Here is a 24,240-nt window from a genome sequence, read left to right as displayed (position 1 = left end):
TAGCGATTTTAACAGAAATTTTGTCCATCGCAAACCGTTTTTGAATTGTTTAACATTTTTGCTGTGTAATCTATACTGAAGTTTGGGTTAAGTAAATAAATGAAGTGGTAAACGTGATTACTAGGAATGACCTAGATTAGGCTATTGCACAATCATCCAAGACACTTAATTGTGAGAAAACATATATTTCGTACTTAGAACATCATCAGTACTCTAAAAACAACAAACATACAACAAGTAAAAACATTAAAATCAAACACACACATCCAGCAGGCAGTAGAATGTACTTAATTTCCAGCACGAAATAATAACAGAAACAGAGCAGCAGTCGGCGCTGAATGTAACAGCCACGAAATCATGATAAGCCTTACAATAACTAATAAAAATATTCCTTCCAGCGTGAGCAACAAAACTATCGCACAAGAACATACCAGGAACCACGTGATGTGTTTTACACAGGGAAGGAGCCAGGGTATGACGTTGTGGAGGTTGGACAACAAACTACTGTGCGATGGGAAGCATGATTGCAATGATTGGGTCATGAATTATGACCCAATGCAAATCTTCTTCCACGATGAAGATCCTAAACTTTGCAAACATCGGAAAAGCTGTGACACAAAAGACGGACTTCTCACTATCTCTATGTCCAAGGTCTGCGACGGTTTCATCGATTGCAAGAATAAAAGTGACGAATATCCAGAAGAATTGTGCACAAAGGAAGGAAGATTCTACTGTCCAGCGTTGCACGGAACTAAAGTAAAAATACCTGTTGCTGACAACCTTTGTAGTTTCTGCTGTTGTAGTGTTTTAATAACAACTAATTTCGATTTTTAATTGAAGCTAAAAATATTTGTTCATCACTTATTTTCATTGCCAGCATCAGTGATCTAATTACCATTATGTACTGTTGTCCAGAATGCCCATTATTTATTCACAATGATCTCAACAACGTTGGCTAAATACATGCTTTCCTAATAACTTTTACAATTCCATACCATTTGTGTCGCTGTGACAGAAACAAAAAAACGTTTCATAAACATTAGATTTCTGTCAACGAATCGGATGTTTGTGACCTCACAATTAACTGCGACGATCAAAGTGACGAAATAAACTGCACAAAAGACGGAAGGTTTTATTGCGAAACCAAACACCCACTGTTCGTTAAAAAGGAAAAGGTAAACACATATTATTAATTTAAAAGTTTTTGCATTTACTCAGATTTGTTTCAATCTTTTTACCAACCATTAAGTTTATGGAGAATTTGTTAAAATCTGTTCACCGACTACACACAAAACAGTTATTTCGTAACAAGATTTGTACACCAAACAAAAAATTTTTTCTCAATTTACAAAGTTTTCTTGAATTCACAGAAGTTCAATGGAGTCGGCGACTGCTCTGATTGGTCGGACGAATGTCCAACCAACACAAAAGTGATCAACGAAAACATATTTTCATCACGATACGAGTTGATTGCAAACCCGTTTCTACGAGCCATTGTGTGGATAATGGGGATGCTCGCCATTGCCGGAAATTTAGTAAATCAAACCAGGCTTTTTTCTGGTCTCGTTGTACAATAAGATGTGGTTAAAAAAAATCAAAATTTTGTGTTTGAGGTTGTCATGGTGATGGAAAGCAAAACGTTGGCGTCGACAGAATCACAAACTGCTGCATTTCGCACAAACCATCTGCTCGTTTTCAATTTATCCGTTTCCGATTTACTCATGGGAGTTTATCTAATCATGCTTGGTGCAGCTGGTGTCAGATACTCCGGAAATTATTGTGCCAATGACCTTATTTGGAGATCAAGCGGAAGTTGCACCACAATGGGGGTATTGGTTTTGCTTTCAAGCGAAACATCGGTGTTAACAATGGTTCTGTTAACCATATTCCGACTATATGCTGTGAAAAACGTGAGTGAAACAATTGCATTTGGTTGAGCCAGCTATTGCCAACATCGTTGAACCGATGACGGCCAAATTTTGTGACAACTTTCTCTCCGAAAACGTTTTATCTCCAGAAACTCATCTGTTATCACTGTTACAGCTATAGCTAGATTCTCAGCCTGACATGTTAAACGAAACTGACACGAATACTCTTGTATGCCATTAAGCTCAGCAAACCCCAACGTAGTTAAAATCACGCAGTTTTGCCCAATTTCGGAACTACAGGGTAAATAAAGAGGGAAGAATTTTCAGTTCGATGGGATTTGAACTGACAACTATATTCCTCCTCCCTCGAATCGAAAAGACCGTCAAGATTTTAAACTTGCTTTTATATGCAAAAAAACGTTAATGTTCTCTTCTGTTTCAGCCATTCGGTGCATCCTTGAAACCTAAATTGAAAACAGTCATCCTTTCCATTATTCTCTCCTGGACATTCTCGTTTACAATTGCTTTTATTCCACTCATAACTCAACTTCAACATTTGTTTGAAACCAAAGCTTGGATGAATGAGAATCCGTTTTTTGACAATGTGGCAGTCGACATGTCTGGTGAGATATTATTATAGTTGTTGGTGGTGAAACCAGTTTCGAATGACACTAGCATTGCGTACACAGACATGAATAACTTCATGGGTCGATTTGTAACTTTCCAACACAACTTTACAAGCAACGATTCCCAAGTACTCAACACTGCCCTCATGCGAGTGAATGATGCCAATTCCTGGATGGATTTTATGGATATTCTAGAGGATTACAATTACACTGAGCTATTTGACATTTCTGGATATTTGGGGTTGTTTTCTGCGCGCAAAATCTTCATTTTTTTGCTACAAAATTATTTATGTGTAGATATTACAGCAGCAGCAGTGTTTGCATCAGCAAACTTTATGTAACAACCAACGACAAGGCATGGGGATATTCAATCGCTATTATTACTCTCAACTTTCTGGCCTTCATGTTTGTAGCAATAACATATTTTTGGATTTATAAGAAGTCAACTGCCAGTGCCAGGCAAGTGAACGAGAGACCAAGAATTGGAAGGGCGGAAACACAAAACAAAGGCAAGAACATTCGTACTTGCATACATATTATACCATTAATGCTGTTTGTTTCGGCAGGAATGCAAAAGAAAATCCTCCGACTGATAATTACCGATTTTTTCTGCTGGGTTCCAATTTCCATCATGGCATTTGTAAACTTCGGTGGAGTCCCTATGCCTCCAGTGATGTACGCTGTGTCAGCAATTATCTTGCTCCCCATCAACAGCTCTCTAAATCCCCTCATCTACTCCAACGCCCCGAAACTGCTTTATGATAGAGTCCGGGATGGCCTACGTGCCGTTTTCAGGCGTCAACCACTGGAAGTGCACCATGAAAATGTGGTTGTGGTGGCTAACCGAGAAAACTTACTTGTAGTTGAAACAAAAACCAATCTGTAAATAAACCTTGCACTCTGTTAATGGAAATTATGAGGTACATTTTTCTGAGATTGAATTTTCGGAAACTATAACTCTTCCTTCTGACGTCACGCGTACCTTCCATGTGTAGAATCCTATTTGGTTTGTTATGGCAAAGTAATTCGAACACAAAGTTTACATGTCAAATTATATATTTCGAAAGTAACATCTTTGACGCCAGATCTGCGCTTCCTCAGCTAAAGAACAAAAATACGTGAAATTTGTTTCGTGTATGCACTCTGTTTTATTGTTTCCTTGTCTCTATTGATGCCTATTCATGCTTTTTCTGTTGCATTTTATGCGTCATCATTTTATGTACCATGGTATTAGTCACGTGATGAATTGGTCGAACACATGGACACTCTTATGTGTGAGTGTTGGAACGCTTGACATCAACTTGGGTGGAGTCATTTTGGACATTACAATGATGCGGTGATTCCTCTTGTTTCCAGTGACTTTCCCACTTTTTTGCGTCCCTGCAGGATCAACGTTTATTTGTAAATATGATGTTATGATGTATAAAACATTCCATGTAACCAACTCATGGACTACAAACAATCGGCAGAAGGAAATATAGTTTGCCACCTTCAAAAATTCACATGAAAAGGTAAAACACCCCTTCAAAACCCCCTCTCACACGCTTTGTACATAAACCTCGCCCTTTGTATTTTGTTGGTTATTATCAACGCACGAGTGCAGTTTAATTTTGCCAAGATAATACAAACTTTTAGTAATGCGAAAATCTCAGCAACGATAATTTCATCACTTTGCTATAGAATCGCTTTCAAAAATCTTTCTTCCTTAACGTTGTATCAAATTGTTGTGGTCATTTCAATAGTATTACCATTTTACTCTCCGGCACTTAAATGAAGTAACTTCCTATGGTCAGTAACTGGTTGAAGTGTTAATGTTTTGTTTTCTTCAACTGTGAATGTTTAGTGACACTTGTTGTTGTTATCAATAAACACAGTGTTGTGGGGGTAAATGTTTCACTAAACTTGTGAATTCTTATACGAAGAGGAAGAAATTGATGGTGCAAGAGAAAGAAATTTGGTACCGAACCATTAAGGTCTAAAAATTTATGCAGCTACAATGACGACGAGCGTTGAGAAGTGAAATCGAATTAAATTAATGTCACGTCTTCCATTCGATGGAACTAGAAAGATAGTAAGAATTACGATCAGTGTCAGAAGGTATTAGAAGTGATATTGCAATGCGAGTTTTGTTTTACAACGAGACGATCGATAATTGCAAAATCGATTCCCGGACAATTTTGCAAAACTTGTTCCGACTCAATTAACTAACTCATTTTTTGATAGGGACGATATCCATTTCGTTCAGCTTTGATTTAGAAGTTCTGTAGGTTGGTTTCCACTTAACTTGGTCCAATTGTTGTAAATTAATTGCCATGGTAAATTTGTCAAAAACATGGTGGCCCTTAACCTTGTGCTGATGTGGATTCGTACTGTTATTCTCTACTCAAGTATACAGACAGAGTGCTCCTACACTGTGTTAAGATAATTTTAGAACCTCTGTCGTGGCAGCATTTCAGGGATCTCTATCTTACAAATACTCTTTTGTATTTTTCAAATTCCCAATCACCGACTGTAGCCAAACTGAATATTTCAAAGTCACAGCTTGAGAAAAGATACTTGTTGCCTTTCGCATGTTAAAAACTTTAAGAAAGGGATATGTGTAAGTTTGCTGGGAGAGTGGCCTTGAACGGTTTGATTTCTGCAAAGAAAAAACTGCATCGATGCGACATCAGTTTTCAAAGCAAGTTAAATCTTGCGCCTCGTTGGTAACGCGGTGCCCATTAAACAATCATTTTACCAAAGTTTTGTCTTTCACTGTAGGCAATTGTTGCACATGAGTGGACAAAATCGGAAGTAGGTTTTAATTTTGTTTATAGGAACGAGCTTTCAAATACCGTCGACAGAGACTTTTGTCAGTTTTGACTTATCTAAAAATGTGACTTAAACTCCAAACACGAATCCTGGGAATCGACGTGGCACTGATAAGGGCACTGATAAAACCACTGGTTATCGAGTCAGGAATCTTACGTTAAATATGCCAAACCCAACTTCAAACAACACCTGCTTAAGATCGCGAATTTTCGTTGGGATTTATGCTCGATAATGGGATTGTACGAAACAAACACTGAGAAATTTAACACGCGAAAAACAACATTAGAATAGAATTATCTCGCTTTCACACGAACAACGTCATGATGATGGAAATATTTGAATGTCGAGCAGGAGTTCAGGTGTCAAAATGCCCCTAGGGGAGCGGTTAAAGTAGTTATCTCGAATATAATTTTAACCAGAATTCCTAGACAAGGGTCGGGACTAACAGAAAATCACAAATTGACCATACTTTCTGTAATTCATTTTTCCACAAAATTCAGCTCAATATGTTGGTAGTTTTTCAGTTACATGTTCAACTGCACCTTCTGCCAATTTACTGCCTGACTAATAACCCTGAAAAACATAGCAAAAATGCCCCAAACTGGCTGAAAATCGCCATGGCAACAGCCTGGCATCATCTGCGCTCATACAACCAATGTGGTGATCGAACGCAACACTTACACTGGCGCGTGTAATTAATTGTGCGTCCGGAATTATACGCATCTTATGTCTGCCAGCGCCCTGTGTTTCTTTAGTTGTTCTTGGTGTTCTCTGTGTGCGGTCTTACTTTTGTCTTTCTTTTACAGGTGTTATTGTTTGTCACTCAAAGTTCAACTTTATTAAAACCTGGATTCCGTTTACCCATAAAATCCCTCTAAAGGTTTTGACAATTTAATAAAGTTGATTAAAGTTGATAAAACAAAAAAAATGGAACAGCACATACCCCGACCGAAGGATTTAACTGCTGATCCGAATGCACCCGATGCAGCCAAGGTTTTTAAATTTTGGCTTCGTACCGTTATGGATTACCTTGCCTCATTAGAAGACTTCAAAGCTGAAGGCTTACCGGCAATTAACAAAGCTCGTGTCATACGGAGTTTTCTTTCGCCTGATATTTACCCGTATGTGGAGGAAAATGGCAGTTACGATTCCATCGTAACTACGTTAAAGGAACTCTATGAGAAAAAAAGTAACAACATCTACTCCAGGTATCTACTAGTTAGTAGACAGCAAGCAAACGGCGAAAGTGTGCATGAATATCTTTGTGCTCTTAAACTCCTTGCCAAAGAATGCCAATTTGAAAACGTCAGTGCCGTGATATATCACGACGAACTGGTTCGGGATTCTTTTATAAATGGACTTCGATCTCCTTCAATTCGGCAACGATTTTTAGAGGTCAATGACATCGACCTTCAACGCGCCTCCGATTTAGCACATACTACCTACAATCAAGCTCGATGGCCCCGCATTCTACCCTTCAGCTGACATCCACTATCAATGAGAGTGACAAAGGTTTCAATTTTATTGCCTCCACTTCCAAATTCAAAGATCCAAAGCTTCCTGTTAGAAAATGTTTCTATTGTGGAGGATCAGTGCACAGTCGCAATTTCTGTCCTGCTCGGGAAAGCAACTGCCTTAAATGTGGCAAACGCGGGCCTTATTCCAAAGTTTGTCATAGCGGCAATCGTGTGACCGCCACTGCTTCCACGGAGGTTAGTGAACAAGCGATTCATTCTCGCTATCTGGTTGTAGCATCGAAGGCAGACGAGCATACAGTGGACTCCACAGGAGCGCCGCAATGCTTGCGAAGGGCCGTCGTTATGATGCTCAAATTGAAGGCGTATTTGCAAAAGCCTAGCTTGACTCTGGAGCGTCAGAAAACTTTATTGATAAGTGCTTAGCTGACAGACTGAATATTAGTCTTAAAAGTAAAACAGGAGAAGTGACAATGGCTTCGAAAAAGCTTTTCCTGGAAACATATGGTCGCGTGCGTGTAAACCTCAAACTTCTCGGAAGAGTGTACAATAATATTTCAATGGAGGTTATGCAAGATTCTTGTTCCGACGTAATACTTGGACAAAGTTTCTTTGCAATGCACCGTGCTGTTACATTTTTGTTCAACGGGCCGGAGAAACCACTTGTGATTAATTCAAAGCCGAAGTTTGCAGCTCTAATTTCGGCCAAAGTACGCCCCCCTAGGCTTTTCCAATTTCTTCAGCCAAATTACAAGCCGATTGCATCTCCTTCACGCTCATACTGCCAGGAAGACATCGATTTTATTGGTGGGGAAATTAAGCGTCTGTTGGACGAGGATATCATTGAGCCCGCGCGCTCTCCGTGGAGGTCGCAGGTACTTGTCGTAAAGAACAAAAACAAACGACGGTTGGTTATTGACTACTCCCAGACCGTAAATCGTTATTTTCTACTTGACGCATACCCTCTACCCAAAATCAAGGAAATAGTGCGGAAAGTTTCGCAAGACAAGTTTTACAGTTCTTTGGACCTGCGCTCCGCTTATCATCAAGTACCTATTTTGGACAAGGAAAAACCTTTCACTGCTTTTCAAGCGATGGGGAAATTGTACCAGTACAAACGTTTGCCGTTTGGTGTTACGAATGGCGTATCAGCCTTTCAAAGAGTGATGGACGACTTCATTCAAAGAAACAATTTGCAAAAGGTATATGCGTATCTCGACGATCTGACAGTAACCGGTGCCACTATTGAGGAACATGATAAGAACCTGAGAGCTCTCCACGAAGCCGCGAAGTCTGATAATCTGACTTTTAACGAAGAAAAGTCTAAGGTATACGGCAACAGATTTTAAACTTACTTGGTTATCAAATATCTTATGACGAACTTAAACCCGACCCCGAACGCTTACGTCCTCTTCTTAATTTGCCTCCGCCTAAATCGCTCCGTGAGCTAAATCGAGTGAATGGAATGTTTGCTTATTACTCTAAATGGATCGAAAATTTTTCAACAAAAGCTGGACCCCTTTTAAAGGCCGACGATTTTCCGCTCGGGCATGATGCTCTACAATCATTTGAAACCCTCAAATGTGCTCTAGCGAACGCAAGTCTTCGTAGTATTCGCGAAAACATTCCGTTCGAAGTAGAAAGTGACGCTTCTGACTATGCCATAGCGGCGATTCTATCACAAGGAGGTCGCCCAGTCGCATTTATGTCACGTACTCTAAGCAACAGTGAACGAAACTATCCCAGCATTGAAAAGGAAGCTACGGCGATTATGGAAGCCGTTCGCAAATGGTCACATTTTCTTAGGGAACGAACCTTCACTCTCATAACAGACCAACGCTCTGTTTCTTTTATGTTTGACAAAAAAAATCATAGCAAAATTAAGAATAACAAAATATCGATGTGGCGATTGGAATTAAGTCCGTTTCATCATGAAATTCGACACAAACCGGGGATCGAGAATGTTGCGCCAGATGCTTTCTCCCGAATATGCGCCGCAACGAGTTCGCTAGTGCAGTTGACGAAACTGCATGATTCTTTGGGACATCCGGGTTTTGCAAGACTTTACCATTTTATTCGGTCACGCAATCTTCCATATATATACTGGCGAAGAAACCAAACTTGCGACCAGTCGATGTCGAACTTGTGCTGAAATTAAACCTCGTTTTACCGACCTGCTTCTCGAACACTTGTTAAAGCAACACACTCTTGGGAGCGCTTAGCGATTGATTTCAAAGGACCTGTTAAAGGTCCCAAGCCGTATCTACTTGTAATCAGTGACGAATTTAGCAGATTTCCGTTTGTTTTTCCGTGTAAGAAGATGTCGTCAGAAACGGTAATTGATTGTTTGTCGACACTCTTTTGTCTTTTTGGTTTTCCGCAATATATTTATAGCGACCGGGGGATGTCCTTCATTAGCAAAGATGTCAGGGAATTCTTAACTGCTCGTGGTATCGCAGCAAGTTGTTCCACACCCTATCACCCCCAAGGTAATTCTCAATGTAAACGAGCGAATCAAACCGTGTGGGGAACAATTAGACTTCTCCTTAAAACACAAGACTTGATGGAAGAAAATTGGGAAAGAGTTCTTCCAGAGGCATTACACGCCATACGCTCACTACTTTGTACGGCAACTAATCAAACGCGGCATGAGAGACTGTTTACATTTTCACGACGAGCGATGTCTGGGACGTCAATGCCTTCATGGCTTGAAATCAAGGAACTGTGTTGCTGCGTCGTTTCGTACGCAATAAAGGAGAACCCGTTTGCGATCCTGTGGAGTTGTTATCTGCAAACCCCACGTATGCTCGTGTCCGATACGCAAATGGCCGGGAAAGCACTGTGTCAACCTCTGATCTGGCCCCTTATCCAGTCGCAGAAACACCGATACACGAAAGCTTTGAAGAAGATGAACCTATATAAGTCCGCAACAGAGATCGAATGATGGCGATGAAGTAGATAGTGGCGAAGATTACATACAAGAACTAAACGAGGAACCTTCCCATCACGAAGAAACTGCGTCAACGCCGCCTGTAAATAAATACCGGCCCGCAAGTAAACAGTTCGTTATGGCTTGCGACAACTGTTGTGTTTGACAGGGATTGGTGTAACGTAAAGTCTACACTTTGATACAGACTACAGGGGTTTTACAGCAAGGGATATTGTATGATAAGTTTTTAAATGCCTAAACAAAATTAACACATAAAGCACAAAAATTGTATTATGTGTCGCATGTTACAGTGACTGAAGTTAGTTGTATTGGGATGGCTAATTGTTCGGCAAAGCAAACGCGTGTTATTCATTTATCTACTCCACGTAAAGAAATCATAATCAGTTTGGCCACGTCCAAAATATCATTTATATTTAGAGTCGATGTTTATTTCGTTTGTTATGGCAAGCGACAAAATAAAGTTGAACTACACTGGATTAAAGCGACGGTTATAACACAACAAACATCGTGGATTTAAAAACATAGGATGTATGACATCAGTCCTTTAATTCATTTGGTTGCTTTTAGATACACAAGTGCATCATGGAATATTTTTGTGTATATTTACAAACGGATAATTCAAACGATAATATCCAGCAAACAAAAGATTAAGGTGGGGTTTAAACAGGGAAGTTATCATGCAAGTATTGCCAGCAGATGTAACATTAGGTTTGATACAACAGCATTCATGTTACATTATGCAATATTTCTTATTGGAAGCATAGAATTCTAAAACATGGAATGGAAACTCCGCTGAAAGTGCGCTGTCACGCATGAGTAACACTTTACGCGAAATGAAAAATGCATTGGGTTAAATGCGATTTTTGTGTTTTTTAGGGGGCTTAAAAACCCAATAAATACAATAAAATTTAAAACTTTTTTAAAGAAATAGGAAGTTTGGTCCCTCGTCTTTTGAAATATGTGAATGATTTTGAATAAATCGCGTTGCATCATTTTTTACGGCGATTTGCTGTCTACTGCCTTTTGGACCAAAATATGAACAAATAATTGCGCGCTTTTGCTGCCAACCACTATGCCTGTTATGTCAATTCAACTACTTTGCTTGTTATGTTTTTTCCTGGGACAGTATCTCTGCACACAGTACTGCGGTGGTTTGGGAATATTTAATTTGGAAAAACAGGTCATTTGACATAAATAGTTGACAAACGATAGTATGACTGCTTTTTCTTCGATTTCTGTATCTTGATGAAAATTGAGATGAAGATATTATAATAAACTAAATTATTATTACAGTTGTTATCAGGAAATACCTCGCCAACACCATGTTCATACTGCTAAGCGAAAATGTTGCCAGTAAAGTCCACCCCAAAACAACATTTCTGTGCATAATACGGTTTCAAAAAAGTTAAGCCTTGACAAAATGTATGTTGATTGCTTGAAACTATAATTTGTATTTAAGTGTTTGCATGAGAGCAAATCCTGAAAACTTTCATCTTTTACTTCAACATGACATATGTTTCTTCAGAATATACTCAGAAGCATTTGAATACATATCTATATCAAATTCTGTTGTGTTTTACTTGAAACTGATCGGTGAAGAAAAGAAAATGACTAGTAAAAAAAGTAATTTTTAATATATTAAGGTCCAATTTGGCTAAAACAAAAGGCAATTATGTTTAGTTCAACAAAATATTACATATTTTCAACTGTGCCATGAGCATTCAATCAAGTGTTAATATTAGAGTAACATAATATACTTCTGTTTTGTGTGCAATAGTTTAACAAAAATAATTTTCTTCCAATCAAGTTGTTTTCTTTACAGGGATATTAGACTAATCATTACTTAAATATCAAACTTTCGGACAAAAAAGCCAATACACAACCAAATATTTACAATGAAATCAAATAGAAAACTCAGTGATGTGTGGGGTAAATGTATAAAGTAGATTACTAGTACAACAAAAGCAGGTTCATTGATATTCACAGAGCATCGGCTCATATGTAGCATGAATTGCTCAGAACCAATGGATATTCCATTATGGAATATAAAAAATGACAATATAGTTTATTTGATTATGTCAATATTTTTTTAGATAATTACCAACATTTATTTATTATTTAATATTGTTTGCATAAAAGATGAAAAACGGCTAGATTCAAGTATGGTTAGCCCAAGTAAATACAATTTTTGAAAAAAGCAGCAAAATTTGGCCCTATCTTATCTGGCTTACAAAGGTTACAATCTGACATTTTGGGCCAAAAACTACTTCAAGTAGTACTGCACAATCTGTCCAACATGTGTCTTTACAAAAAGAGGAGTAATAAAACATTTTAATACATACCCAATAATTTCAATAATTGAAAGATTAAGGATAAAACTACTTGATTTTCACTTAAATTAATTCTTTTGGTTACATTAACTTTGAGTTTTTCCCCGCCCAAAAACGCCAAAATAGCATTTAAGCCAATGCATTTTTTATTTTTCGTTACTTATGCGTGACAAAAAGAGTTTCCATTCCATGTTTTAGTATTCTATGTTGGAAGGCATATATGTGTTCTCTATTTAACTCCATTATTCCTCGTTGACATCAACCGAGATTCAACAACAACGAATGCGATTTAGTCCATGAAGCAAATAATGCGGCTAATGATTGTCTAGTGGCTTTTGTGGTTTAGTATTTAACCGTTTCAGCGATATCACTTAAGCCGGAAATTCAAAGTTGCCCGCGATTTAACTCGGATTCAATCGCCCCATAAACACTTCAAAAAATGTTGTATGTATCAAGCCTGGCTGTTGTAGTCAACACACATGTGTATTTTTAATATGTATTTTTATAATGTACGTTGTATTACTTGCCGATGTTATGTTTGTGCAAATTTCATACCCTGGAGCGTTTACTCACGCATTCACGTAACACTGAACGACTATTTAAAACTTTCACGACCATCGCTCTAAAACAATTAACTCGCTTGCGACCCCGATAAAAACGTGTCAGTGTCTCCCCCTTGTCTGGACGCAGTTATAGCGCGCTGGCACATCATGACTTGACCTAGAGGCATTTTTAACTTGAAGAAGTTTATTGTTTGAAAGAAAGTTGCAAGCGGGTTTAAAAAGCGATGTAATGCATTGTCTAAAAACCAGTCATTCAGCCATTCAGACCAGATTACTCTAACAATTCAACTCGATTCCATTCAAACTATTTCGATACCGAACTTAAATTGATAACTCAACTCTTGGATTTTGCTGTTTTGATGTCTGTGAAGTTTTTGCCATCTCAATAAAAGATTGTTTATTCTGAAATGGTGTCAGATCTATACGGAGTTTTCTGAAATAGAACACGCATCTACACTGTGAACTCATAATTCCTTTCAAACTTAGCCTACCGCGTATAATGAAAAGTATGGAACAATTTTTGCTTGATTAGTTGCATTGCCAGGTTTATCGTAAACGCCACATGTACATCGCCATACCGCGTTTTTGTGCTGAACGTAACATCGTGAAACCACATGTTTAACTCTGTATGTGGTTTGTAGTGTTCTTCAAGTTTTGGTGCAATTGTGAACTTTTATCGGAGCCTCTGTTGTAGCTCAGGTGCGCGTTAAATGCTTGCAATTGAGCAATCGATTTATTCACCAAACATCCATATGTAACGTTTATGCTGTGACGTAATGAGAATGACTTGCAGTTTTGTACCGCCCAGATGAATATAACAGTTCTTGGAACTGCCCAGAGAGAATTGACCGTAATCACATAATGACAGTATCGTAGCTCACGCGACGGCATTCTTACACTGTTGTGATTGTCTATAAATCTCTGGTTTCTGTGGCCCGAATTCATTCCACATCGTGGAATCGCCATTCTGCATTGTGCATTGGGCTTTGGCCTAGTGTAGTTTCACCATTCTGTTCTACATTTGGCGTGCTTGTGGGACCAAAAAACGTCTGATTCCCACATATCTGTCTTGTGTCTTGGTGTATTCTGAATAAAACAAACTAACCCAAGTTTGGTTTATCTGGAGTCTGGAGTCAGGAGTCAGGAAACAAATTCAATTGCAGCTGAACACGTAATCAACAACAACCACACCAAATTCTTACACATATGTGAAACGATACTAATTAATAAAACGGCGGCGGGAAATGGGACTGAAGTGTTTGACAGTGATTGGTGTATTTGTTGGTCGTGTCAAAGAGACTGAAATTAGTCATACTGGAATGGCTAAATGTTTGTGAGCAAGCACGCGTCTGTTACTCATATTTGTTTACTCTTTGTGAAATTATAATCGGTTTTGCAACGTCATCGCATTTTCGTTTAAAATAGATTTATAACTGAATTATAGTCTTTTGTGTTCTATCGGTTGCTGCCAATTTTTCAAGTTGGTGTTGAATTCAAGAAAATATTAGGGGAACCTAGTTGCTGAGTAACACAGGCCAGATATGCTGATAATTCAATGTTGTGTAGTGTGCAAACGGCGAATAACATTTCTACTTTGTTTTTTGTTTTTTTCTGTGAAAAATGATGCAACTCTAGGTAAAGCAAATATAATTTGAATAAACATTAACTAGTGTCATATTTGAGAGTGATGTGTGCTTGTCGAGTACTTTCAATTCAAGGTCATGTAGTACGTGGCTATGTAGGAAACCGATCAGCTGTCTTTCCCTTGCAAGTGAGTTTATGTTTATGTATAAACCACATTATTGATGTCTGTCTAAAATCTTTTCTGATTTATTTAAGTTGCTCGGTTTTGAAGTGGATTTTATCAACTCAGTTCAGTTTTCTAATCACACTGGTTACCCACATTGGGATGGACAAGTCATTGACTGCAAAGACATTGAATTGTTGTATGAAACTTTGAAAAAGAACGGTGTTACACATTATGATTATGTGCTGTCAGGTGAGGGATATTTATTTTTATTGAATGTATCTTGAGCATATTATAGCTTGTCTATTCAATGCAATTAATGTTTCATTTTTTGCAGGTTATTGTTGTGATAAATCAATGCTAAAGAAAATGGTGGAAATTATTAAGGAACTTAAAAAACAAAATCCAAAACTTATTTATGGTAGGTAAGTGTTTCAACAATATCATTACTGTGACTACTTCAAAGTTGTGATTTTTTGTGTTTTATTTGGACACTTTTTAACTTTTATCCCTGGTGCCCAAGTGTAGTATGTGTATTCCAAAAGTATTGAAAATCAACTTTGTAAACCTCACATGCCTAGCTTTAAGGAACCCTGCTGTATATAAATTGTTTTTGCACTTTTGCCTGTGTGTTGTTTAATAATGAGAACATTTCAACATTTCAACATTTGTTTTAGTTTGTGACCCAGTGATGGGTGATACTTGGGATGGTAAGGGAAAAATGTATGTCCCAGAGGAATTGTTGCCAATCTATCTTGATGAGGTTGTGCCTGTTGCTGACATTTTGACTCCAAATCAATTTGAGGCTGAATTACTGACAGGTATTTGTGTGTGGTTTATCTTTTGATAAATACGAGATATTTTTATGTGAATTACATAATACAATATATAGTGGTGGATAGATTGTATTTTATTAAGTGATTCTCAACCTTTTTGCACCTATCGGGCTGTAGAATTTCAGAACGACTATAACAGCCAGTGATTTAAAATATCTAAACCATAATATAATCAACAAAACGTATTATTGAAAAATAATAATTTATCATGGTATAGCAGTATGCATTGTGAACCATAGGAAGTCAATTTATTATTTAAAAATCAATTATTGTGGGACTGGTAAAAAATTGGCGAACGAGAAACATTATATAATAACATAATAGTCTAAAAATAAATGTATTTTTTTGTTATATTTGTAACCATTCATTGCATTTATGTGTAGACAGAAAGATCACAAATGAAACAGATGCTCTATTAAGTGTCAAAGAATTACACAACAAAGGACCAAAAACTATTGTAATCAGCAGTTCTACACTCGGTGGAGCAAATGTCCTCATTGGATATGGAAGTAGTATTACTGCAGGTGTGCATGCATTTCATTGTTGCTAAAAGCCTTTGCTAAAAATCATGTATATGTTTTTAAACAGCTTTGTACTACTTTAGCCAAATATACATACTTGGTAATAGGAAATGCAAAACCGAAGCAAATACGTTTGGAAATGCCACTGATTGGAGCAGCATTTGTTGGGTCAGGTGACCTGTTTGCAGCATTGTTATTGGCATGGTATCATCGCCACCCCAACGATTTAAAATTTGCCTTGGAAAAAGTTATATCTACTATGCAACACGTTTTAAAGTTAACACAGGCCATGGCAGAAGGTACGTATAACCTTTTTTCACTTAACAAAAACGTTTGCCTGTCATGCGGAGACCCAGAAACATGACAAAAAAGGTTCTTTATCTTAGGTGAAGTGGGTCCTGGCAAGAAACCGTCTTTTGCAAACTTGGAATTACGTCTTGTGCAAAGCAAAAAGCACATTGAAGACCCAGAAACCTGCGTGCGTGCAGAAATTATAGGAGAGATCGTGTAGAAATCTCTTTGCAGTTGGTTGCGTCTGTCGGGGTGCGCCACCTGCTGAGTGACCGTGGGGTACAACTGCGTCTCGGGCCTCGCACCCAAAGGATCCGACTGAGTCCCAATGGCAACTTGGCCTCGTAGGCAACTTGCCTTCTCTATCTCAAGGTTACTGTTGGAGTTAAATAACTCCTTTACACAAGTTTGTGCTTCTTCTAAATTTTCCAATTCCCGACTAAACACATACATCCACCAAGCTTTAAACCAGTCCAAAATTGTTCATAAATCCATTTATTGTCGACAATCCAGTAATATAATACAGCAAAGCACAGAAGTTTCTTCAAAACATGGACAGTACTAAAGCAGTACCAACATCCTAGACCCTTGCACTGCAACAGTTAAACACGCTGATTTTGCAGGCACTAGTCGCTCTATTTATATAGTCTGCGGTTGGCCACACGTATTGATACCTTTTTTGGAGTTGTTGCGCAACTTGAAGTTGGTCGATTACGTTAGTTACTCATATAGATTGATTAGATAAGTGTCCTAAATAGGTTAATTATGTGTAGGTTGACTTTGTTTTCCGAATGACTGAAAGTAGTTATGCTTATTTTAGCTTTATTTATCATTTCCGAAAAATGCACTTGTGTTTAAATTAACCTTATTTATTATTTGCCAAAGAAATGCATATTTATTTTAACTTGATTTAGGCAGTTAGTTTGGTTGCCTTGGTTACCTATGTGGCTTCATTGCCCAAATTACATGGTTTATAACACAACTATAAAGTGGCTGCTTCTACTGGCTAAAATGTTTTCACCTGCCACCAGCTCGGCAAGTTTTTCCCATTAAATTGTCCAAACAGGAATTGACCTAAACCGGAAATTAGTTCTTCTTTTTTTCCCTGTCGTTTTATAGGAAATCACAACTTAAACATGCGTTGAACGCGTGATTACAATGACTTTAATGGTTTTAACTCTCGGTCAAATCATACGTCAAAAATACCATTTATATTTTACAGTCAATGTTTTTGTATAAATTATGTACTTGTTGCCAGCAACATCCCTTTAAAAAATATTGGCACGCCAATAAATAGTTTGTCATGGCAAGTGACAAAATAGAGTTGGACTACACTGGTTTGAAGGCCGTAACTAACAATTAAATCCTAAAAATTGAGTTTTAGAGGTCATTTGCCTTCGAGCACCTGGTGACAGTTTCTCTTGTTTGCCAAAAACAATTGCCGGGTCAGCACATGGGGTTTTTTGCAAAGGTTAACTGCTAAACTGCCAGTCCTAGGGGGTGTACAAACAACCCAGATAACATTTTTTGATCGGCATTACGTTGGTCTTACGGTTGGTTTTAATCGGCCCAACTTCATCGGTACAACGTTGGAGTTATGTGTTTTTGCTCATCGGCCCATGGTAGGCTGCCAGTTGGCGCAAACCTTGGACCAACCTCGGCCCAACTATTCTTTGAACATCAATTGGAACAACCAACGTGCCCCCAACTATCAACAGTAATGCCTCAAACTTTCGCCATCGTCGAACCAACATTAGCAAACAATCATAATTGCCTACAACGGGCCAACAACAGCACACAACGTATTGTTGCAACAAAATTTATTAAAAACGAATAATCCCAGTCTCTTTGGGGATCACGGCAAAGATGTGTCTGTAATAAAATGCAAAAAATAATAAGACTTATCCATTGACAATGAAAAAGTTTAATTTACTTACTTAGAGTAATAGTTACATTTGAGTTTACTTATTTTACTGAAATCAGAGAGATTACATTTAAATTATTCAAGATGAAACATGAATTCAAATCCAATGCACACAATATTAGGCAGACAGGCAAGTCAAATTGTATTACATAGTTTTTTACAAACTGGTAATGACCTGCACTTTCATTGAGCTCGTTAATAAACTTTTTTCTTTCTCTCTCTTTCCGCCCCCCACCTCTGTCTTTAGCGAAGCGCAGCCAATCTTTAACAATATCATCAATCTCAGCACCTGTTGCTGTAGCTGTTCGGTGATTTTTCCGAACAGCATCTACAAAAAATAATTATTGGTAATATTAGGTGAACATTTAACAAAGCAGTCTCTGTAGATTTCGGTCCACTATGTTTTGCTATGTTCTTACTTTGGACAACTCTATGCAGCTTCAGAAGTAAGAAGGGTCGCTTTGAACCTTTACCCTTCATATTAAATTGTTGTGCTACAGTATTCGCCAAAAGGTGGCACATGATATTTCTGGTTGTGTTTGCCACATCTTTTCCGCCTATGCTGCCGAGGAATGATGTCTAAATTTGTACAAGCAACAAATACATCATTTAATAACAGAAGTGCCACTGTAAAAGTAGAGTTGGATATTTGAATACACAATTGCCCTCTACTAACAATTTTATGTCTAGCATGCACACAACATTATGGATGATGAGAGTTTAGCATTGTTTTTATTTGCCGCTAAACCATTATAAACTATATGATAAACTTACCAGCTGTTTTTCTGTTTTACTGTCACATAAAAGTTCTTCAACAGTGTTTACAGTTTCCATTTTGTCCAAAGGAAGTTCAATTCCAGGCGGCAGTAATACCTCCGACAGTGAATTGGCATTGTTCAATGATCGAATAAGAGATGTGTTATTTGAAATTTGTAACTTTATTTGCTCCAAACTGGCAAGAATCTTTTTTTCAACAGCTGTAAACATGTCAAGGTACCAATTATAAACACTTTTTAAAAAAAATTTAAATCGCTTACTTGTGGGTGTTGTGTAATTAGGCCTACCAGCATTTCTGTGTGTGGGGGCAGTTTTGCTTTTCAAGTGCCTTCTTGTCGATTCAATTGATGATGATGGGGAAACCTCGATAGTTTCATCAGATGAGCTTAAAATTCGGTGTCTCTCTGAGGTAACTACTTCATTGTTAAGCAGTTGCTCTCTTAATTGACTTTCTGTAACAGCACTGCTTGTCCTTAACAGCGGAATAACTGGTGCAGAACGCTTTTTAGGGTCGGGCAATTCATCTTCAGAGTCTTCATCATCATATCGGATGACTGGTCTAAATAAACAATTTAAAGTGATGACAGATATGTGGGTGTGATATATAGTATCCGCATACACACACTGCAGCAGTTTATCTTTTAATACAAACTATGCCAACATCCTCTTGCCTCTTTTTACGCTTTGCTCTTGGAGTGTGGTCTGTATCCGTTTGAAGATCAGAGAAGTCTTCAGCCAACTTTAATTTCTCACGTGCTTTTAAATACGAATCTGCGCATAAATAACATTAAAATGGGCTAAATGTAAAAAAAAAAATTTATGACTAACCAGTTTGGTACATTATTCTTTCGATGCCATACTTGGGCCAGGATGGAAGTGCATGTATTTGATTTTTTACAGCTTTGGTAATTTTTGCATTATCTTGAAATGGAGGCCAGCGGCAGCACTGACCCTCATTTTCCAACCATAATTGTGGAATTATTTCCACACCATCATGCTGGGAGAATTCAACCACAGCATACATTTCAGTTGCTCTCTCAAGAAATCTGCAACAATAAAAAAATGGCATCAACATGCATAGTTAATAAGCAGCTATGGCCTATTATGTAAATATTTACATAGTTAAACACAGATACCATAGTATTTTAGGGGGGGTTTATGGCATTATCCCCACATATGTTTAGTTTTGATAAGACTTTAAAAAGTCAAAAACAGCCGGGACTATAAAGTCTAATGAAACAATAGAAACACCATGGTGACCCAAAACAAAATCTCAAAATCAAATTCTCAAGAGTAATAAAGCATTAAATGAGTGGAAATAATATACTGCAATAATACTTTGAACAGTGTATTTAGACTTCAAAATCAATTTTGCAAGTAAAAGCAATTTGCATCCAAAAATTTAAACTAATACAAAAAGAAACCTAAATCCAGCAGCAAAATGTCACTAAAGCTCTGGAAGAACAAAATATCCATTGTTGCAGGGAAGACGAACAAACTTGTGCTCAATTTCAGATAGCAGGGCAGTTTGCCATTTTCCAGACATACAGCAAACATAATAAGCTCCAAAATTAGCTGAAGTTGCAGGATAAGAATAAAAATGTTTAGGATCAATAAAATTTTCATACACAAACACCAAATTTTTACTGTCATGTGGTGACACCAGTATATTACGGATTAGGGAAACTTGACCATTAATTCTAAAACAATTATCTCTTTCATGCAGACCAATCGTGTACTGAGGAAATTGCAGTTTTTTGTATTGTAGCATATTACAATCACATTCGGCGGGCAAAGGACCATTGCTATGTTGGTGAAGAAATTTTACTGGTTTTTCGCTGCTTGGTGGAGTTAAACTTTGCTCAGAAAGGCGTCGTAGAACTTGTTGCAGTGGAGACTGTGGTTTACGAACCATTTTCTTTAAGGATTGTAAATAGTTTTCAAAAGGAAATGATGAGAATGTATCAAGAGGACCATGAATTCTAGCATCTTCACTGATGTGTATTAAACTGTGTACATTATACACAATGCTGTCAGCTCCATATAAGGCAGAATAGTGCTGAACAAAAGCTGTTAGCAATTTGTGTGCGTAATCACGTAGTGTAAGTAAATTTGGACTTGCAAGTATCAATATTCCGACATGTAAAAGCATGAAGTTTTTGTACACATCAGGATCCAAAATATCAATTAACACAACTGGGCCAGTATACAGCAAAAACTGACGAAATTCTGTTGCCTTCCATCTTTCAAACTCATTTAAACCTCTGGGTCGCCGGGCAAATTCACTGGGTATATACTGCCGTAAAGACACCAAGGACTCAGATATACTTTTTATATGTCGACTACTGAATCGCATTGGCAATGGGCCTTTTGACCATAAAAATATTAAGCGCTTCATTACACCCAAGCACACTGAATGCATATAATCCAAAGGAAAGTTGGAGACCATTCCGATATCAAGTGACAAAAGCGGTGACTTGGACATATGGTGTTCTTCATCTATCATATCTTTAAAAGAAGAACCTGTTCTCAGTTCTGCATGCTGTTGAAAGGTCATTCTATGATTTATCCAAGTGCCATGATCCGTGCACTTGTCACAACCTGCATATCCATTGTGTTGCTTAACACATTTGACCAGTGACCGAGCCGGGGCATCACATATAACTGCTGATAAAATAACACTGTACTGCCTGTTGCTAAACAATAGACCATCTTTCTGAATGGATGTCATATCATTGATAAAGTCCTCAAGATAGGCACTAATTGGTTTTGGTTTTGTCAGGCCATGGTAAATGCCAATAAGAAATGGTTTTTTGTTTGAAAAATCCCTTAACATTCCCAAAATGGGCCAAAATTGATCATTGGTACTTTTAAACAGTGGAAGCCCGTCAATATTTATTTGCAGTCTTAAAGTGCTGCCACATTCAGGCAAAAAAGAAACCTGTTTTAACTCTTCACAAATACGTGTACCAATTCCAAAGTGGTAATATTCCCCATTTGAAATTTAATTTGTTTTGTATGATGTACATGTGCCCAGCAATGTGCGCGGATCTTTGGGAAGGTCGGGAAGTTTTACTCTTAAAATACTCAACAAAGAATGTAATGCACATTGGGTAATTTTGCAGGAAGTTGCCCACAAAGCAATTTCAGCCTGCAAGTTGAAATTATCAGCATCATTTTTAAAACCCAGGTCTATAGAAAGCATATTATCATCTGAATGTTTCTCTTCAACTGACTCATTGTCACTTGAACTTGCACTAACATCATAAGTAGAATGGTTTGAACTACTACCACTACTTTCCAAACAACAATCATCATTTTCATTAGAATCCAAAATTTGAGGATGGAGATTTGGGGAAGCTTCGTTTTGTGAAGCAATTTCCATACAGCACTCTTGAACTTTTTGCTTAACTTTACGTCGAATTGTCCAATACGATTTTTCTCTTGGAACCATTATCATTACAAAATAACACACTTAGTTTTTTATTGCAGTTGTACAACCACATATAACAATTATTGAATTTTACTAAATCTGAATACATGCAGCTTTGTTTAAAAAAGCATACAAAATAAGACCAACCAAAAAGAACCTGGTAAATTTAAACTTTGACATACAATTTTTAATGGCCAATGTTTCTAAGAGAACAAGGCAAATGCACCAACAGTGGCACAGCACAAAATTTGCTACAATATATAATAGCTAGAAGAAAGTGTAGCCAAGATTGGTTCCAATGTATAGCATAGCAAATATTTTGTTGGCTTTTCTGTACCATGTGCATCTTTTTGTCAACTTCTTTTTACATTAATTGGTCATCATTAATATACACTAATATATTACAAAACGGCAGAGTATAGCACATTTATACATTAATTAAAAACTTCCATTTACATGAAGTTAACAAAAATTTAACATAGTTTTAATGCCAACCTTCGTCGTTGCTTTTGTCCACCGAAAGGAAAGAAAGGGCGCGAAATCGAATGACGAGGCGTGCAACTCATAGAAATCATAAATTGTCTAAATGCTTTGAAAATTTCATTGCCGCAAAGCATTTTTTAATCGAAAAACACGCTATTTACGGCGCCTAAACAAAATTTGTTGCTAGTTTTACTTTGTAGTAACTATTTCCAAAATGATAAAAGTCAAACCACTAAAAACCAAACTGTTTGGTCGGAAAAAAAACCTTACGTCTAAAAATTTATACTTCATTGTGTTAAAAGACTTTGTAGTAAATATTGTACACAACTGCGTATATCACATCAAGTCGCACAAAAATTTTAACAACAAAATGTGATACATATAGTGCCAACATTGGCGCGCTGCAACAGAAAATCTACGACAAAGCGCCATCGTTGGGGAAATGCTAGTGAGTTTGTGTATAGACTTCAAACAGTTCGACCAAATAAACACCCATGGATTTCTAATTCCTTTACATATCAACCAATTTTACGAAATTCAAGGAAATTTTGACTTTGAATACTAACAGTTTACCAACGTTTGTCCAATTATATATTTAGACGATTAGCCAACGCCAACCAAAAAGGTGTTGGCCAACGGTTACCCAACTAAGCCTTGCTATCTGGGAACCCTGGGGGGTGGGGCAAAACAACCCTTGAGGGGGAGGGGGGGAAACAGTTACAATACATCTAATTCTTAATGAATTGTGTAGACGAGGGTTGAAAACTTTACTTAATCGCAAATGGAGGGTACTTTCTGTGATTCATTTTTTCACAAAACAAACCTACATTTTTTTCTGATTTTTTAGCCAAAATAATGGCCAACAAGGGGACAAAATGCCCCTGGGGGAGCGGTTAAAGTAGTTATCTCGAATATAATTTTGACCAGAATTCCTAGACAAGGGTCGGGACTAACAGAAAATCACAAACTGAGCATACTTTCTGTGATTCATTTTTCCACAAAATCCACCTCAATATTTTGGTAGTTTTTCAGCTACATGTACAACAGCACGCTCTACCAATTTACTGCCTGACTAATAACCCTGAAAACCATAGTAAAACTGCCCAAACCACGCTGAAAATCGCCCTGGCAACAGCCTGTTCATCTGCGCTCATTCAACCAAAACACTGGCGCCCATGCATGACCCATTGCATTGTTACATACAATTAACTCTGTTACGCAGAACTTCGAGAAGGGCATTTCCCAACCAAGAAACTCTTTTCCACAGAAATACAGAGTTGCGGCCTGAAGCGACGGTTATAACACAACAAATATCATAGAATTAAAAACATAAGATGTATGACGTCAGTCCACTAATTCATTTGGTTGCTTTTAGATATGCAAGTGCATCATTGAATAATTTTGTGTATATTTACAAACGGATAATTCAAACGATAATATCCAGCAAATACAAGATTTAGGTGGGGTTTTAAACAGGGAGGTTATTATGGAACTATGCGGCACATGTAAAATATTGCAAGCAGATGTAACATTAGGTTTGACACAACAGCATTCATTCTACATTATGCAATAATTCTTATTGGAAGGCATATATGTGTTCTCTAT

The 24,240-nt window shown here is 37.5% G+C and overlaps 4 protein-coding genes and 2 pseudogenes across 4 annotated transcripts; 4 read left to right on the top strand and 2 right to left on the bottom strand.

The window, feature by feature from the left end:
- Window positions 1-1,868: 1,868 nt before the first annotated feature.
- Window positions 1,869-3,380, top strand: LOC145895829 (relaxin receptor 2-like). Its single transcript, XM_082984609.1, has 5 exons — window positions 1,869-1,910; window positions 2,311-2,491; window positions 2,558-2,735; window positions 2,792-3,003; window positions 3,061-3,380. The coding sequence occupies exons 1-5, from the start codon at window positions 1,869-1,871 to the stop codon at window positions 3,378-3,380; spliced, it is 933 nt and encodes a 310-aa protein (XP_082840735.1).
- Window positions 3,381-6,232: 2,852 nt separating this feature from the next.
- On the top strand, window positions 6,233-6,790 carry LOC145895828 (uncharacterized). Its single transcript, XM_082984608.1, has one exon. The coding sequence runs from the start codon at window positions 6,233-6,235 to the stop codon at window positions 6,788-6,790; it is 558 nt and encodes a 185-aa protein (XP_082840734.1).
- A 2,310-nt stretch (window positions 6,791-9,100) lies between these two features.
- Window positions 9,101-9,702, top strand: LOC145895827 (uncharacterized; annotated as a pseudogene).
- Window positions 9,703-14,262: 4,560 nt separating this feature from the next.
- On the top strand, window positions 14,263-16,518 carry LOC145894614 (pyridoxal kinase-like). Its single transcript, XM_082983235.1, has 7 exons — window positions 14,263-14,394; window positions 14,463-14,622; window positions 14,708-14,791; window positions 15,048-15,191; window positions 15,590-15,730; window positions 15,835-16,026; window positions 16,114-16,518. Exons 1-7 carry the CDS (start codon window positions 14,311-14,313, stop codon window positions 16,236-16,238), a joined length of 930 nt encoding a protein of 309 aa, XP_082839361.1. The 5' UTR covers window positions 14,263-14,310; the 3' UTR covers window positions 16,239-16,518.
- Window positions 16,519-17,873: 1,355 nt separating this feature from the next.
- LOC145895826 (uncharacterized) lies at window positions 17,874-19,743 on the bottom strand. Its single transcript, XM_082984607.1, has 7 exons — window positions 19,548-19,743; window positions 19,391-19,490; window positions 18,980-19,278; window positions 18,717-18,919; window positions 18,362-18,521; window positions 18,118-18,270; window positions 17,874-17,890 (listed from the first exon to the last, which is right to left on the bottom strand). Exons 1-7 carry the CDS (start codon window positions 19,741-19,743, stop codon window positions 17,874-17,876), a joined length of 1,128 nt encoding a protein of 375 aa, XP_082840733.1.
- Window positions 19,744-20,166: 423 nt separating this feature from the next.
- On the bottom strand, window positions 20,167-22,173 carry LOC145895825 (uncharacterized; annotated as a pseudogene).
- Window positions 22,174-24,240: the final 2,067 nt, after the last annotated feature.

This window comes from Ascidia mentula, chromosome 3, assembly GCF_947561715.1.
Source record: "Ascidia mentula chromosome 3, kaAscMent1.1, whole genome shotgun sequence".
NCBI classification, from domain to species: domain Eukaryota; kingdom Metazoa; phylum Chordata; class Ascidiacea; order Phlebobranchia; family Ascidiidae; genus Ascidia; species Ascidia mentula.
The sequence above is the reverse complement of the archived record's forward strand: the minus strand, read 5'-3'. Positions and strand labels throughout refer to the sequence as shown.

Excerpts from the sequence above, each read along its gene's own strand:
- LOC145895829 (XM_082984609.1), top strand. The coding sequence starts at position 1,869 with ATGGTTCTGTTAACCATATTCCGACTATATGCTGTGAAAAAC. Across the intron at positions 2,492-2,557 it reads TGTGGCAGTCGACATGTCTG|ACATGAATAACTTCATGGGT; the intron begins GTGAGATATTAT and ends TTGCGTACACAG. Across the intron at positions 3,004-3,060 it reads GGCGGAAACACAAAACAAAG|GAATGCAAAAGAAAATCCTC; the intron begins GCAAGAACATTC and ends TTGTTTCGGCAG.
- LOC145895828 (XM_082984608.1), top strand. The coding sequence starts at position 6,233 with ATGGAACAGCACATACCCCGACCGAAGGATTTAACTGCTGATCCGAAT.
- LOC145895826 (XM_082984607.1), bottom strand. The coding sequence starts at position 19,743 with ATGTATGCTGTGGTTGAATTCTCCCAGCATGATGGTGTGGAAATAATT. Across the intron at positions 19,279-19,390 it reads AGAGCAAAGCGTAAAAAGAG|ACCAGTCATCCGATATGATG; the intron begins GCAAGAGGATGT and ends TTGTTTATTTAG. Across the intron at positions 18,920-18,979 it reads TAATTACACAACACCCACAA|CTGTTGAAAAAAAGATTCTT; the intron begins GTAAGCGATTTA and ends ACATGTTTACAG.
- LOC145894614 (XM_082983235.1), top strand. The coding sequence starts at position 14,311 with ATGTGTGCTTGTCGAGTACTTTCAATTCAAGGTCATGTAGTACGTGGC. Across the intron at positions 14,395-14,462 it reads CAGCTGTCTTTCCCTTGCAA|TTGCTCGGTTTTGAAGTGGA; the intron begins GTGAGTTTATGT and ends GATTTATTTAAG. Across the intron at positions 14,623-14,707 it reads TTATGATTATGTGCTGTCAG|GTTATTGTTGTGATAAATCA; the intron begins GTGAGGGATATT and ends CATTTTTTGCAG.